This window comes from Pseudorca crassidens, chromosome 3 (genome assembly GCF_039906515.1).
Source record: "Pseudorca crassidens isolate mPseCra1 chromosome 3, mPseCra1.hap1, whole genome shotgun sequence".
NCBI classification, from domain to species: Eukaryota; Metazoa; Chordata; class Mammalia; order Artiodactyla; family Delphinidae; genus Pseudorca; species Pseudorca crassidens.
In genome coordinates, this window is record NC_090298.1 from 125721495 (window position 1) to 125738215 (window position 16721).

The 16721-nt window shown below is 41.6% G+C and overlaps 2 protein-coding genes across 13 annotated transcripts in view; one reads left to right on the forward strand and one right to left on the reverse strand.

Annotated features, from left to right (window-relative positions):
* Positions 1-2352, reverse strand: part of CSNK1A1 (casein kinase 1 alpha 1) — a 50578-nt gene extending 48226 nt beyond the window's left edge. For 4 of the 9 annotated variants that reach the window (XR_010942187.1, XM_067732226.1, XM_067732229.1 and 1 more), the window contains exons 1-2: positions 1710-2352; positions 985-1091 (exon numbers count right to left, since the gene is read on the reverse strand). Coding sequence is in view for 8 of the 9 variants with exons in the window: in XM_067732226.1 (XP_067588327.1) it covers positions 985-1091; positions 1710-1832 (230 nt within the window). In the remaining variant the exon portion in view is untranslated. The remainder of the gene's footprint in view (positions 1-984; positions 1092-1709) is intronic. The other 5 variants (XM_067732230.1, XM_067732228.1, XM_067732232.1 and 2 more) reach the window with 3 other exon arrangements.
* A 56-nt stretch (positions 2353-2408) lies between these two features.
* ARHGEF37 (Rho guanine nucleotide exchange factor 37) overlaps positions 2409-16721 on the forward strand; it is a 73738-nt gene continuing 59425 nt past the window's right edge. Inside the window, exons 1-2 of one of the 4 annotated variants that reach the window (XM_067732216.1) lie at positions 2409-2648; positions 11332-11448. In XM_067732216.1, the coding sequence (XP_067588317.1) occupies positions 2591-2648; positions 11332-11448 (175 nt within the window). In that variant the 5' untranslated portion in view covers positions 2409-2590. The remainder of the gene's footprint in view (positions 2649-11331; positions 11449-16721) is intronic. The other 3 variants (XM_067732217.1, XM_067732219.1, XM_067732218.1) reach the window with 3 other exon arrangements.

A 16721-nucleotide genomic window follows, 5' to 3' on the forward strand; every position in this document is an offset into this window, starting at 1 on the left:
TCATCTTTTATCCTGATTACTATTTGCCTTCACCAATATCACATCTCCCAAAAAAAGCCACAATTTCCCAGATGTGAGGAGCTACTGACCAAGTAACTCAACAGGTTAAAGTTACTTGTCAAACTGTGGTCACACGATTAAGTTTTCTTTTAATACAACTGAGTCAATTTCAACATAGCGCTGTTCAAACTGCCTTTGCCATTTCCCACAAAATTTAGTACACAGACTGAAATGTAGCAAACATTACCATCCTTTACAGACTTAATTAACACTTCTGGAAAGACTCTGAAAGATATTGCAGAGTAAATTTAATTTCACATCGCATCTGCTGCAGAAATCAGACTGTCATTATGGCATCTCCTTCCCTGAACCCCACCACTGTCTGCAGCTTTATTCTTGGCTTTTCAAAGGTTTAATCAACTCAGGGCTGCTAAAGAGGGTCTCAAGGAAGCATAACTTATGAACTCAAGCAAAGAAAAGGGCAGGAATATGCGGTTGAGTCACGTCGTTCCGCCATTTTCTAAGCGGAGGAGGAAGACATGTTGGAACAAAAACACAACAAAAGAGCAGCCATTTCCCAAGCCAGCTCCAATAGCAACCCGAACTGGCCCAGCCCGGTGACTTCGGCACCCTCAAATCCACTTCACCGGACAAACCCAAGAACATCTGAGGTGCAGACGGAAAGAAAACAGCAGGCAACCCTTCCGCGTTGGGATCAGAGATGAGCCGCATACTTTAACCGCAAATGAAAGCCTCGGGAAGAATGACGGAAGCTTTGCAGCAGAGTGTTACAAACTGAAATTCTAAACTAAGTTGGCAAACTAAAATTTACTCTGTGATTGTGGTGACTTACGCTTCACAGGAAACCCAGGTAACTCAAATACCAACAGCCGGATTCAGCTGGCCCTATCACCTGCCTCGTACACATCTTCCCCGTTTCCATACTTCCCTCAGAGGATCGCCTATTTGCTTAAGGATTCTTACCGTATGTGGGGGATGCCAACCCCACCTTGAAGAATCTTATAGAGTTTGCTCTCGTACAGCAACTGGGGATGCCTGGCCTTCTGAGATTCTAGCTTCACTGCCACTTCCTGCAGGGGAAAGAGGGGATGATGGCATCAACATCCTTATGGATTCAATGTCATTTGGGAAAAGAGAGGGAAACACGAGCAAAGCTCCAACTCTCGACTAGAAGGTGGAAGTGAGAGGCTGGGAAAAGAAGGCTCTCTTTGTAATTATAAAACGAGGCAACCAGCCTCAAAGGCCTCTTCAGGGGGTAGTGACGAAAGCGGCACGTCCTCTAAAGTGCAGGAAAACGATTCATCCAGAAAACGTAATGAGAGGTTATGAAGAAACCAGGCGATCGGATGCTGTCCTAATGGGAACAAAAACGCCGGCAGAATTAAAAATATAGATAGAAAAACATGGGGATCACAGGAATAGGATTTTGCCGTCCTCACCTTAAACGACGGTTTTAAAAGTTCGATTAAGGTGTATTTTTAACAAGCTGGGAAACTTCCTAGTACACCCAACCTTTATCTTGGGTTCTTCCCTTTTAGGGAAAGAAAGCGGGGGTGGTTCCTAAGGCAGGAAAACTGGCTCCCTCTGGACTTCCCAGTGCGGCATGCGGTGGGAAAAGGCCCGAACAGTTCGCGGGAGGGGGGGAGGGCAGGCGCAGCGTAGTCGTGAACCCCACCCCAGGTGATTACCTCGCCGTTGGTGATGTTGATCGCCAGGTAAATGTCACCGAAGGAGCCAGACCCGATCTTCCGTACCAGTTTATATTTCCCTCCGACAATGAATTCGGCCTTGGAGCCGCTGCTGCTCGCCATCCTGAGAGACGAAGATGGAGGCTGGGGCTAAGCCCCGACACCTCTAAGGGGAGAACGGGAGACCTCTAGGGCTCGTCCACGGAGCAAGGCTCCGGAGGGCGGCAGGAAAACGCTGGCTCTTTTCTCGGCGTTACAGGGCCCAGAGTCGGCCAAGGAGAACCTAATCACCGCTGCTGTCAGGTTTCTTTCTGTCAGGCCGCAGATTGTTGAAGGGGTTCTCACGGTAACCAGGCTGGGCCACTTGCTTCTGGCGGCCGCCGCTGCCTCACTTTCGCGGCGACGTCGCGGGCTGGAAAAGGAGAGCGGTGAGTTAGGGCGGCGATACCGCTGCCACCACTGCCGCCGGCTCCCGCCCGGAGGGACCCCTGTCACTCCGCCGACGCCGCCATCTTGTTACTCCGGCTCCAGCCAACACAAAATGCCCCCAGTCCTCGGGAGCCGCTTCTTCACAGCGCAGAGCACTCTGGGAAAAGGATCGCGGGCGCTAGCCCCGGACGGTCGACAGCGAGAAGGGAGGGCGGGACCGGATCCGTGAGAGTCACGGCCCACGCTCCGAGCGTCACCCCGTCACCGCCCAACTGCGCACGCGTACTGCAACCCCGCTGACTGCGCAAGCGTTCCGTGGCGTCTCCTCATCCCCGCCCGGGGCTCATTTCCACTTCCGGTCGTTGGCTGTTCCACTGTGAACTACCTGTTAGTCACCTCAGATCCGCCTGGTTTCTGAAAGGCCACGCGGCCCCAGGTCTCGAGAACATGTTATGGAGGAGTCACCTTCATTTTCCGTGGAAGATGGATACGTCAGGGCTTGGGAGTTGGGTATTGACCTTTGCTCTTTGTTTGAGGTGGTTTTTAACCTTTTGGTCTTTACGGGGGCTACTCCCCCAACCGGCCCATTCCAGCTCAATTTCTCTTTTGAAAGAGGCTATCGCCTCTAGTGGAGAGAAAGAGAAAAGCAACCCTGTGCGGGCTGGGTTTGTTCAGGGCTCCCTGTTTTAGCAGTCTAGTTGATTAGTCTTATTAGAGTTCTGCGCTCTACGGAGTGTTGGATTCCCTGTTTTTACAGGAGGGGGAAAAAGAGGGAAAGCTCTGTGTCTTTGTGTTGTTTACCCACTGATGATATTTGATTCCCAAAGGGAGAAAAAAAACATATTCGAGTAATGTTAATGGCCAGTATATGGTGAATAGAAAATAAGATTTACTGCCGTGAAAAAACTGCCCATATGAAAGTTATCCTCTTCGCCCCCGCCCCCCCCGCAGAAGAAACCTTGAAGAATCCTATTTTGGTCGTGTTGAAAACTGCAGTGTTGACCCAAAAACATAGGGTAGAAATAACTTACAAAATGAAATTGACAATGTTTAAAACTTTACTAAATTGACAATGTTTAAAATTTTACTAAAAATTAGTCAACGAATCAAATCTTGAGCACATTTTGGTTTACAAAATTTGACCTGGGAAAATTGGGCTTGGTAATAATGATGATCACAAAAGAAAGCTGTGTTGATGCTATCATCTGCAATATGAATCAAACCCTGATAAATGAGTGAATCAAAACCTCAGTTGTGAAAATTTAAGCAAAATCTATCCCAAATAAAATAATTTCATTAAAACCGGAAAAAATGTAGACTTAACTGCAAGTTTGAAAGCTGATGAAGTAGTTAGTAATGGGGTTCATCCTGGAAGATAACTGGAATTCCTACATGTTTCTGGCTTAAATATTTGTATTCATAAAGCGCGGACCTAAATGTCTTGAATTTGAAAACAGAGGGAAAAGACTCAGGGTTAGCATGAAGTTTTGAGGCACTACCAAAACCCAGGCCACCTGACTCCCAAATCAACACTGTTAGGCAGTCTCCTTTGGTGACTCTAAAGCATGTCTGGCCTACTTAAAATTCTCTGCTGTTAGAGTTTGGTCTTAAAAAAAAAAAAAAAGTCAAGTTTAAGCATTTTGAAGTTTCCAAGTTTTCAGAGATAGCTACTGTTCTGCTGATTTTCCACCACAGCCATCCAAAATTTAATGGATTCCTCAGCATAAGGAGTTCCCTATAAGGGGTGGGGTATACATTTAAATGGATGTTTTGTTGTTGTAGTGAGGATACAGATGCTCAACTCGGGGTTGGGGGGTAATGGTGTGCATGGAGTGGACTAGATTAGGGATTCCCAGAGGTCTGCGTGGACGGGGCAAATCGAGTTTTCCATGAGATAACTAGAAAAGAGAAGTATAATGCGTTTTTTCTTTAATTTATCTAATTTCAAATTACACGTTATTATGAGGTTTTATCTTCCTATATATGTGTTGTTGAAGTGCCCTTTTATAATATGGTCCTGATGGTAGATGGTTGTTTTGTTGATATCCTTGTTTGGCAAAACTAAAAGTTGATACTTTATGTCTGTCCTCCCCACCATTTTTTTTTTTTTTTTTTAACTTTTATAAGTTTTTGAAATGCCACAGTCTGGGACTCACTAATCTAAATCACTTTTAGAAGCCCTTTCAACTCTGAGAGTCTATGATTTTATGTGTATGTTTTGGTGTGTCTCCTCACTTGTTTCCTGCCTGCTGTAATCACTATTCCACCATTGACAATATCCAGCAAAATGTACTAAAATGCCAAATGAGTGGTAGTAGCCTTTTCAAATGTGATTTCAGTTGAAAATCTTAAGATTTAAATTTATCAGATTAAGAAGGGCAAAAGTTGGGTTTTCTAATGTAGAAAATGGGGATTTTAGGTGTTGGCTACGAATTCAGCCTTCTCCTTAAAATCATGTATTATTCGTGGTAACTTTCGGCCTCAGTAATTGAACCTGTTTTTGGTTACAAATCATTCTGGGTTTTTTGTTTGTTTGTTTGTTTTGGTTTGGTTTTTGGCCGTATCACACGGCCTGTGGGATCTTAGTTCTCCGACAAGTGATGGAACCTGCGTCCTCTTCAGTGAAAGCACACAGTCCCAACAACTGGACAGCAGGGAATTCCCAATTCTGTTGTTTTGAATCATCAGCAGCTTTACTGTAATGGAGGGAATCTTCTGCAATGTGCCAAAATGCAATTCCTGACTCCTGGATCAGCTGAATTCACCAAAAATATAATTTAAAGTATAGAATAAATATTTTAGACCTTGAGAAATTGAGATCATCTAGTTCAATAATCATATTTGGGGCTTCCGTGGTGGCACAGTGGTTGAGAGTCCGCCTGCCGATGCAGGGGACGTGGGTTCGTGCCCCGGTCCGGGAAGATCCCACATGCCGCAGAGCAGCTGGGCCCGTGAGCCATGGCCGCTGAGCCTGCGCATCCAGAGCCTGTGCTCCGCAACGGGAGAGGCCACAGCAGTGAGAGGCCCGCGTACCGCAAAAAAAAAATCATATTTGTAAATGCTTTGCAATCTACACAGTGCTTTCACACATACCAGTTGGGCCTAGCTAGGACAAACTGTGGCTTGCCCAAGATCATACAGATCTTAGTGTCAAAGAAAGGATTAGAACCCCAACCTCTAACTAAAATAAAGAGGAAAAGGAAAGGGTAGAAGGTAAATTGGGACAGTCATGCCCCACTGATTACTTGTTTTCAAAGAGAGATCAAGATGAATTGAAATTTTTTTTTTTTTAAACCACAGTGCTTACCCAAGGAAAGGTCACTGGAAAGCAGAGTGTGTTTTAAGTAAAATGATAAGGACAAGCTTAAGAGGTATAGATAGGTGCAGTAAGGAAGAAAAGAAAATCACAAAGGTGGTCTGCCCATCTCTGGAGTTGTTTGGTACAAATAAGTAGAAAAATGGAATGACAGAGACTATGTCAAATGCTTTTTCACATGTTGTTTAACTGTTACTGTTATGCAGCTTTGTGCATGATCAGTATTAGATAAGCCAGTTAATGAAGTGATTGAAAACATGAGAACATCAGAAATGTCCTGTTGTATCAGAGTGATAATCCATTAAGTTTTTTTACTAGTCTTTGACAGTGACAGCTGTTTCTATGTTCCTTTCTTGTCTCAGTTCCTGTTCTCCCCCTCTGAGTTATTCACAAGGTTTTGTGAAAGTATATTGCTGCATCTACGATAGCAACTTCAAACACTTTTGAGACATTCTGAAAACATTTCTTACCTTTTATGGGGTCATTAACCATAAATTTATTTTGATTAATTTAATTCTTTGAACATATATATCTGTGCTTTTGAACCATATGCCTTCAAGATTCTAAAGTTGATAAGTTCCACATGTATGCTACCCAATGATCTTTTAATAGTCATTTACACATAAAATGTTGACTGCTCTTTTCCTTATAAAAGTGACAAGTATTCCTTTGAAAAATTTAGAAAGTTTGATAAATCAGAAAAAAAGGAAACAAAAATCTCTTAGAGATAATCACGAAATGTTAACAATTTGCTATATATGTGTCCAGTCTTTTTTTTCTATGTGTATTCTCTGTGTGTTTGTGTGTATCTTGAGTGTATGTATACTTATCAGTACATATGTGTGCACACACATTTTTTTTCATATATTTAATTTTATTTCTTAAAATTTGCAACAGGTTGGGGCTTCCCTGGTGGTGCAGTGGTTGAGAGTCCGCCTGCCGATGCAGGGGACGTGGGTTCGTGCCCCGGTCCGGGAAGATCCCACATGCTGCGGAGCGGCTAGGCCCACGAGCCATGGCCGCTGAGCCTGTGCGTCCAGAGCCTGTGCTCCGCAACGGGAGAGGCCACAGCAGTGAGAGGCCCGCGTACCGCAAAAAAAAAAAAAAAATTTGCAACAGGTTGTCATAGTGCACTTTCAGTTTTGAGATCTGTTTTTTCACTTAATGATTTGTTGGAGACATATTTCCGTATAACTAAGTAATCTTCCAAAATATCATTTTTAGTATCTCTATATTAAATATGTATCATATTGACAGAACAACATTTAACCAATCCCAATGGAGTATTTTAGTTATTTCCAAACTTTTGCTAGTATAAACAATTTCAGTGAACATTCCTATAACTAAATCTTTGCCCACATCCAGAAATTAATTGGTTAGGATATATTTTTAGAAATGCTAAGTTCTTAAAATCCCTTGTATCATAAACAACAACTGATTCTGTTTTGGTAGTTTGTGATGAACAAACCCATATTCATGAGCTATCCTATCTTCTCATTACGTAGATTTATCTTTACAAATTTAAATCTTTATCCTTTCATTCTGTCCTTGAAAGAGGTTGTTAGATTATCTTTACTGACCAGGCATTGTTGTAAAACCTAATAAACTTAATTAGAAGAGAGCTTTATTTGCAACTCCCCTATTCCCTTCCCCACCCATTTCAAAATCTCAAGTATTTTGTAAATCCGTGGTTTACAGGGGTGTGCTAATAAGATTAAAAATGTCCCTTTTATGGACACAGCTAACAGTTGCTAACATTTGTTGGCAATTGATGAAGCAATTGCATTCTTTAGATATGTAGATTCAGTTGAAGGAAGGGGGAAAATTAGTTTCCTGTAAGAGAGAATGGGGATCAAAGGACCCTCAAAACCAAGAACATAGTTACCTTAGTATGAAAAACAGAATAATCTCATATGTGCTCAAATCTCTCATATTTTGCACGAGCTCAAGTATTCCCATAGATATAAAAGTGTATTCTCACAAAAATAAATGTGTGGGGTCTTAGAGATGGGGAAGAATTCAAACTGTCACTGTTCCAAAACTGAGATTAACACAGACTTTACTACAGAAATATATATATATATATTTTTTTTTTGTGGTACGCGGGCCTCTCACTGTTGTGGCCTCTCCCGTTGCGGAGCACAGGCTCGGGACGCACAGGCTCAGCAGCAATGGCTCATGGGCCCAGCCGCTCCACGGCATGTGGGATCTTCCCGGACCGGGGCACGAACCTGTGTCCCCTGCATCGGCAGGCGGACTCTCAACCACTGAACCACCAGGGAAGCCCCAGAAATATTTTAAATGCTTGAGTTAGGCTTTTCACTGTACTTTGTTCAACGAGAATGCCTCCTTTGCCACCTATATATATATATAAATAAAATGTTGCCATCTTCATTTAGAGTAGCAGAGGACCTGGAAGTTTTACTAACTTAAAGCAAGAGCCCCTGGAAGCAATACTAAAGTAGTGGACACATTTTATTCTTAAAAAGTAGTTTGGGGTGGGAGGGGAGAAACCAGATGGAATATCCCTTTATTTGGGTATTTAAGAGCTAGGTTAAATGGTGTAAGGAAATGTATCCTGACCTAAGTATTCAGAAAAACTGAATTTTATTTGCGACTCTACCTTAAGCATTTTCTGAGGCTTCAATATTGTAATCTTCTAAAAGAGAAGTCAGATTCTAAAGCTTTTTATAGGTTTAAAAAATATTGTACTATATACTAAAGATGACTCCTGTATTTTGAAGTAGAAGGAAGACATTAACATGCTCTTTGCCTTTTATAGCTTCTTATAATTCAGATAATATGTAAAATTCTGATGAGCAGATCCTCACGCATTCTTCTTAATACTTGTCAGGAAAATCGGATTCTCTTAACCATGAACCATAGCAATAGATAGATAGTTAGAAATTAGAAGACACTCCCAAATTAAAAGAGTTTGGGAAATATCTTCTTTTTAAAATATTTAAGAAAGGCTGTAATTCTCCCTGCAGGTGGGGGAGGGACCTCACTTAAATGACCTCTGTAGGTCCCTTTCAGTCTAAAAAAATCCTTGCTTAGATTCTCATACAGGCAAGCACAAAACGATTTTACTGTTCAGCACAGTCGTATTCCTGGCAAGGAATGGGATTCAACAGTGAAAATCAAGCAAAACTTGTTTCATATCCTCTTCTAATACTGTGTACACTAGCCCCACCACTCCCTCTCAGAGCTGCTTTGAAATAATGCCTGAGGTTTTAACTCATTTGTCTGCAATGAACATTCTGCAGTGTAATAATTAAACGCCAGAGAGATGTCCTGACAGGGAGGAAATTCAAATCATTGGTGTTCCATGTACACATTGAAAACTTTACCAAGGCCAGGCCTTGAAAGGCACTATAAAAGTTGAAATGCCTAGGTTTCCCCTGTGTTCCCCACTTCACCCCCATTATCTTGTTCAGGTCAGTCTGTGTGACCTAGAAATATTTAGATAATCAAATTATATTTTTTAATTTCTATTTTAATAACTCAAACTATTAATTCCTGGAAACGCACTATCATGCATGGCATTCGGGGATATTGGTGTAGGCTTTTATTTTTAATTTATTTATTTTTGGCTGTGTTGGGTCTTTGTTGCTGCGCGCGGACTTTCTCTAGTTGTGGCGAGCGGGGCCTACTCTTTGTTGTGCTGTGCGGGCTTCTCATTGTGGTGGCTTCTCTTGTGGAGCATGGGCTCTAGGCGCACAGGCTTCAGTAGTTGTGGCACGCAGGCTCAGTAGTTGTGGCTCATGGGCTCTAGAGCACGGGCTCAGTAGTTGTGGCACACGGGCTTCGTTGCCCCGCGGCATGTGGGATCTTCCTGGACCAGGGCTCAAACCCGTATCCCCTGCCTTGACAGGAGGATTCTTAACTACTGCGCCACCAGGGAAGTCCTGGGTAGGCTACTTTTTATTTGGAAGAATTTCATTAGTGTTTTGGAGTTCCTGCAGTTTCTCTGTTCCTTTGTTTTCTCAGCCTCTGTTCTCTTCCCCTGCATTGTTCATTAGCAAGGGCATGAAACCCTGCTCCCAATGACTCATTATTACTCACTAGAGTGATCTACTTTTCTTTGTGAGACTAAATTTTCTAGATGCTTGAGTTGCCATTCCTGAGGAGAACAGGTCCTAAGAACACATCCTATTAACTCTCATCTCTCCATGATAATGCTGGGAAGCACTGATGCTGATCACAGAAAATGGAATAGCTGCTCCATTTGATGCTGGCCAAGCCTAACACCACTGCAAAGACTTTCTGCAATGAGCAGAGCCCAGGGCCTGATTGGGGGAAAACACACACACACACACACACACACACACACACACACACAAAACAAACAAAAAAACTCTGGATTGTAAGCCCCTAATCCACAAAGCCAAAGATGTCAAATTATGCTTATAGAGCCCTTTACAGTTCATAAAGTAATTTCTCATTCACTAAATTGTGCCTTTCCTTACCTGTTTTAGAGATAGGTAAAGCATCTCTTATTATATTCATCTTGTGTGTGATGAAGCTGAAGCTCTGGAGAGGTGTGGTGACTTCTTGAGAACTCCCTAAGATCCATATCAGTGTTCTATAAAGTATGCCTGTTCACTCTCACAGTTAGCCTGTCCTCTCCAGACCCTGGTGCCTGCTCTAAATCTGGATAGGGAGTATATTAGCAGTCACTACCTCAGTTGAAGTAGGGTTGATTTAAATCATCCCCCTCCAGCTGGTTGACCCAGCCCACCTGCAGCTCAATTGATCTCTCAATGTCAAAGTTACACAACTTGGTGCTCAAGCATGGTCTGGGTTCTGACTTCCAGCTGTGTCTGAACTCCCACACACTTTTGAGGGCTGACACCCATCTCCTCCATGTCTGAATCTCAAACCCTGTAGTCCCTGGCTCTACAGCTGTTCACAGATCCTGGCTACCTGACCTCAATTATTTACCTCCAGCCATCCCTCCTGGACAATGCTGCTTACTCTTGCCTCACCAGTGTTAATTACTTCTGCCTCTCCCCCTTTCAGATTCTAAAGCCAACTGACCTATTTAAATGTTACTTACCTATCAGACTTTCCAGACCCTCCTTACTTCCTGTTGGACCCTGAATCTGACCTGAACTCCTAAGACTGCTTATCTATGTTCTTCTAGTCTAGGCAAATGATAGCCCCTTCTAACCTATATGAAACATTTTCTTTTGTTGCTTAGAATTTCAAATTCTGTTGACCTTCTTAGCTTATGTTTTCTTGGCCCACACTGTCATCAATTACCATAGCTTCTGCTTAGTTGAAACAGGATATGTAAAAGCACCGTGTTTAAGCCATAAACCCCATACAAATGTACCCTGCTGCTGTAATTAGGCAATTCAAGCCAGAGGTGACTTTTTCTAACCTTTCTGGTGGAGGAAGACAGGCTGTCAGCTGAAATAGGAACTTAACAATTATTATCCCAAACCAAAAATAGGTGTATCGACTATTATACTACCGCAACTGATTTCTTTGTGTAGTTGATTCCTTTTGACAAGGTCACCACCATAGGCTTTTAAGATGTGTCATAGGAAACAGAAATAATATTCTAGGCTATTTTAAAGGCCTCAGACCCTTTTTTCTAATCAACCTGAAGATATTGAGTTTTCAGAGGGCATCTACTCTGATCAATTTTCCCATGCAGTGTTGTTCTTACTCACATTACCTATGTCAAAAAGAAAAAAAAAGATTTTGTGGGGAAAGTAATTTCATTGTTTTAAAGTTTTAGATAGGGTGACTGAGCCCCAGAGATCTTAGTTAACTTGCTCAAGTGCCCTAAATAAGTTAGGGGTGCATTTTGTACTTGAACTCAGATTTTTTTCTGACTCTAAAGAATCTGCTTTTTTATTTCTCCAGTCCATGCTTCTCAAAACTGTAAAACATTCTGGGAAGAAAACTGCTCATTTATTTCAAGATTAAGTGAAGATATATATAAAAGTCCACTTAACAGATCACGTAATATGCCACAGAAAGGTATGTTCAAGAACCCATGCCAGATTATGGTTTTCAATGATTATACAATGCTGCCATCTTGTGGATATGATCATTTGCTGTTGCATTAGCTGGCTTCTGTAGCCAAGCATCGTGCTGGGCCAGAATCACCTAGTTGGATCTGAACATTCAAATGTTAAATGCCCAGGAAAGAGTTGGAGTTGGGGAATTTAGAATAACATTTGAGGGGCTAAGCAAGTGTCAGGAGTTTGAGCAAACCTATTGTGCTTTCTGAACAAGATCAAGCATTGCATTATTTCTCATTAACAATACTTGAATGCTATGATATAAAGTCAGTGCATCTTATATTTACATGATGAGGGGATAAGGGAGAAAAGAAAACAAAGGTATATCTTTTCCATATGGATAACCAGTTATTCCTGCATCACTGGTTGAAAACAATTTCCCTTTCTGCCAGTCTTAGTCAGTTCGGGATGCTATAACAAAATACCATAGATAGGCTGGGTATCTTAAAGAACAGAAATTTATTTTCTCACAGTTCTGGAGGCTGGAAGTCTGAGATCAGGGTTCCAGCAAGGTCAAGTTCTGGTAAAGGCCCTCTTCTGAGTTGCCAACTTCTCATGGCAGAAAGCAGTTACAGGTTATCAAGAGGAGTAAACATCACCCAAGGACTTTGTTTCCTCTCTGGGGAAAGAGTTAGTGTGTTTTCAATTGTATACAAGATGGTTGTGTCATGGTAGGTGGAAGTATGACCTTGTTATTGTCTTTATTTGGAGACCAGGTATGGTTTAAGGAGATGCATATGCGTGCCAAGTTAACAAGGGATGAACTTGTGATTATAAATTTTATGTGTCATCTCAGCTGGGCCATAATGCCCAAATGTTTGGTCAAACATTCTGGGTGTTTTTATGAAGGTATTTTTTGGATGAAATTAACATTTAAGTAGATGGACTTTGAGTAAAGCAAAATACCCTCCATAATATGGGTGGGCTTCATCTAGTCATTTGAAGGTCTTAATAAAACAAAGACTGACTTCTCCCAAGCAAGAGGGAATTCTAGCAGACAGCCTTTGGAACTCTTTGCAACTCTTCCCTGGATCTTAGCTTGCTGGCCTACCCTGCAGATTTTGAATTTACCAGCTTTCACAATCACATGAGCTAATTCCTTAAAATAAATCTCTCTGTCTCTCTCTCTCTCTCTCTCTCTCTCTCTCTGTCTGTCTCTCTCTCTCACACATACACACACACACATCCTGTTGGTTCTTTTTCTCTGGAAAACTCTAAAACGCTCATTCACTTTATTCAGGTCACTGCTAAAATGTTCTCTCCTTAGAAACATTTTTCGTGACCAAATTATTTAAAATAGCCCCGTACACTCACCTGCTCACCATACCTAGTTACTTTTCAGCTCTTTACCCTACTTTATTTTCCTTCACAGCACTTACTAGTATCTAAAATTTTATATATATATATATATAACTCTTTTATTGACTTAATTCCTTCACTAGAACATTTGCTTAATGAGACAGGAACTTTCTTTGTCTTATTCACTAATGTATCCCCAGCTCAGTGCCTGCCTCAATAATAGCCGTTGAATGATTGAATGGAATATATGTATATATGATGTAGATTTACATATGTACATGTTCAGCATATGGCTCTGAAACCTGCCTTTTTTCAGTTAACAATATATTATATCTATAACATGGACTTCTCCACATGTCTGTACCTTGAGATAAACCTTGTTCTTTTAATTGGTTGTGTAGTATTCCATGGTGTGGACATACTGGAATTTATTTAACTATCCCCTGCTGATAGTTTTTGAGCTGTTTCTATCCCTTCACTTTGATTTTTTAGAAGTCACAAACCACAGCAATATGCATGTATCTTTGTGCACTTGTGTGTAGATTTCTATAGGATAAATTAATAGAAGTGAAATTCCTGAGTCAAAAAGGTTTTGTCAACTCACACTCTTACTAATTGGTTATACCCTTGCCCACCCAATTGCTGATTTTTAAATACGTGGCAGTAAGACCTTGAGGCTATACTCCAGGGTGGTGAATGCATACTGCAGGAGAGGGAGTTTCCTTTTCTCACTAGACTTCTTTCTCATGCAGTTTCCAGGAAAGCATTGCTTTGACCTGACAGAGGGTACATCCAACAAAAAACCAATGAATAAAAATCTGATATTCCAATAATTCAAACAATATTTGAAAAGGTACTGGTCAAATATTTCAACTGTAGTTTTACTTGGTGGTGTGAAATACACCAGTTGAAAGGAGTTGGTGGTGTGAAACACACCAGGTGAAACACAGCAGTTGAAGAAAGTTGTTCATAAGGAAGTTTAATAAAAGTCCAGCTCTCCTCCCAGCTTTATCTGACTGTTCTTTCTCAGTCTTTTTTGCTGGCTTCCTTTTCTCTGCCTGCCGCTTGGCTGTGTTCACCAGGTCTTTGTCCTTAGGCTTCTTCTTTTTATGTCTTTCCTGTTTTCCCAGGGTGATCTCATTCACTCTTACAGCTCCCTGTACAGTAGATATGTCAGTGATCCCCAAATCTATATTGCCAAGCCAAACTTCTGTCTCCCAGAACCTTACATCTATCTTCCCACTGGACACCTCTACTTGGATAAGCCACAGGGGTCAGCTAGTCCCAAACTGGTTGTATTACTTGTCCCCAAACCTTTCCTTCTCTAGGAGCTTTTTCTTTTTCTTTTTTTGTTTTTTTATAAATTTATTTATTTATTTATTTTTGGCTGCGTTGGGTCTTTGTTGCTGCACACGGGTGTTCTCTAGTTGCAGTGAACGGGGGCTACTCTTCGTTGCCGCGCGCGTGCTCATTGCAGTGGCTTCTTTTGTTGTCGAGCACAGGTTCTAGGCATGCAGGCTTCAGTAGTTGTGGCCTGCAGGCTCAGCAGTTGTGGCTCGTGGGCTGTAGAATGCAGGCTCAATAGTTGTAGCGCACGGACTTAGTTGCTCCGTGGCATGTGGGATCTTCCCAGACCAGGGCTTGAACCCATGTCCCCTGCATTGGCAGGCGGATTCTTAACCACTGTGCCACCAGGGAAGTCCCCTAGGATGATTTTTCTTTAATGAAGGCTACCAGCATCCATCTAGTTACCCAAAACATAAATCTCAGAGTCAGCATAGGCCCTCCATCCTCACATCCTGTAGGTGTCCTCAAATTCTATAGATATTTCTTTAGCATTTTACTCTTACCCTCCTGCCCTCTACTTCACTACTACTGCAGCCTTAATCTGAAGCCTATAATCTCTCCCCTGTCTGAAAAGTACAATTTTCTAACTGGTCTCTCACCCTCCAGCCTTATTTCCTTCTGGGATCCATTTTCTATTCTCTGGACAGATGATCTTTCTAAAATTCTAATAATATCATGCTATCCCCATTCCTCAGTGACTCCCTCATCGCCTACAGGTAAAGTATAAATTCCTTAGCGTGGCATACATGCCTTGCATGATCTGGAGCCTGTCTGTCACTGCACACTCCAATGTATATCATTCAGTCCAGTTACAATGAAGTGATTGCAGTCTCTGAAAAACACAGGGTAGTTGCATATTGTTATGCCTTTGCATGTAGTCCTTTCTACCTGGCGTAACTTTCTATGCCTATCTGCTTGGTAAAAATTCTCTTTAAAGACTCAGTAGGACGGGTTACATTATCTTTGGCTCCCCAAGCTCCCTGTAGAATTGCTCTCTTCCTCCTACAGCAGATACTGTTGGCTGCCTACCCAAGAATATTCCCCCTTATTTTTCCTCTTTCCCAGTAAGACTCCAATTTTGTCAAGGCTACATGACTATATGCTTCAGAAGGGAGCTGGCCCAATGTTGAATGTTCATTCATCTAAGCCAGTCAGTGATTGGTTTAGGTATGGTTAGATATGGACATGCTATTCTAGTCAATGATATAGAAGAAGTCTGCTGGACAGCTTTTTGGAGGGTTTGATCTCTTGAACAGACACACAGGCAGAGATGGTCTTTTCTTCTGATAGACATTATAGCTTCTGGATGAGCTGGATTTCTGGCACTAGAACCAAAGGGGTACTGACTAATACAAGGAGTACAGTAGAAGCAAAGTAAGTTCCCCTAAACTTGGCTAACAAATCATGATGGTAATGGGTTAAAACCAATTACTAGAACTAAGGCACTTAATCAGTGATGGAGTTCCAGCAAAGTAGACTTAGAGGGACTCTCCTAAGCTTCATAGCCAAGGCTCCACATATTTCTACAGATTAAGAACAGGACTATTCCAGAGCTCAAGGCCGGATCTGTGTGGGGAGGTTGTGGTCTTGCCCACGGGATGAAAGAGCCAGAAAACCTGGAAGGGAGAGAGAACAGCTCTGTCCTTAGAAGGGTTATTATACATGCAAAGAGCCAGGAACCCACAGGGAAGCCTCTGGAAGCCAGGAAGGGAGAGAAACAAAAGAAGTATCAATACTAAGTGGTGTTTCTCAATACAAATTAGCAAACTGGCCCAGAGGTGGTATGACACACTGGAAGAAATGCAGGCTTTGGAGTCATACTGCTGAGGTTGCAGTCCCAGTTCTGCCACTTCTAGCAGCAAGGCCCCTGGCAAGTTTCTGAATCTCTCTAAATCTCAGGTTTCTCATTTGTAAAAAGAAGATGGTAATACTTTTCTTTTAGGGCTGACTAGCAGAGTATCTGGCTTACAATATGGGCTCAATAAAGCAGACACTCTTGATATAAAATTTTTTATATGTTGCTAATGAGGTTACTACACTAGCCTGTTATCTGATAAAAGTTTAATTCTGCTAAAGACCCAGCAACCAATAATTTCTTGACTTGTCTTTCTGACAATTTAAAATCTCAGAATGAATAAATGATTCAAGAAACATACATTTGGACTTAGTAGAATTTTAAAAAAATGGTGATGGGAATCTTTGGAGAAAGCAACCATATGAGAGAAAATATGGAGTAGTAGTAGTTGGTTATGCACTTATCACCTATGAGCCGTGTACTCTTGGACAGGTTACTTCATCTCTCTGAGCTTCAGTTTCCTCGTCTGTAAAATGCAAATAATATCTATAATATAGGATGACTATCACTATTAGAAATAATCCATGAAAAATTTCTGGCATGTATTAGGTACTCAGTAAGTAGCACCTATTTTTAGTATTACTGTAGAAATTAGAGTGGTAAATTTCATAGAATTAAATTAAAAAATAGATATGATCCCAAGACTGAGACTCTAAAAGAGGTAGGCAGTCTTCTTAAAAATTTATCAGAAAAATAAATTGGATTTATTATGCTCATGGCACTGTCCC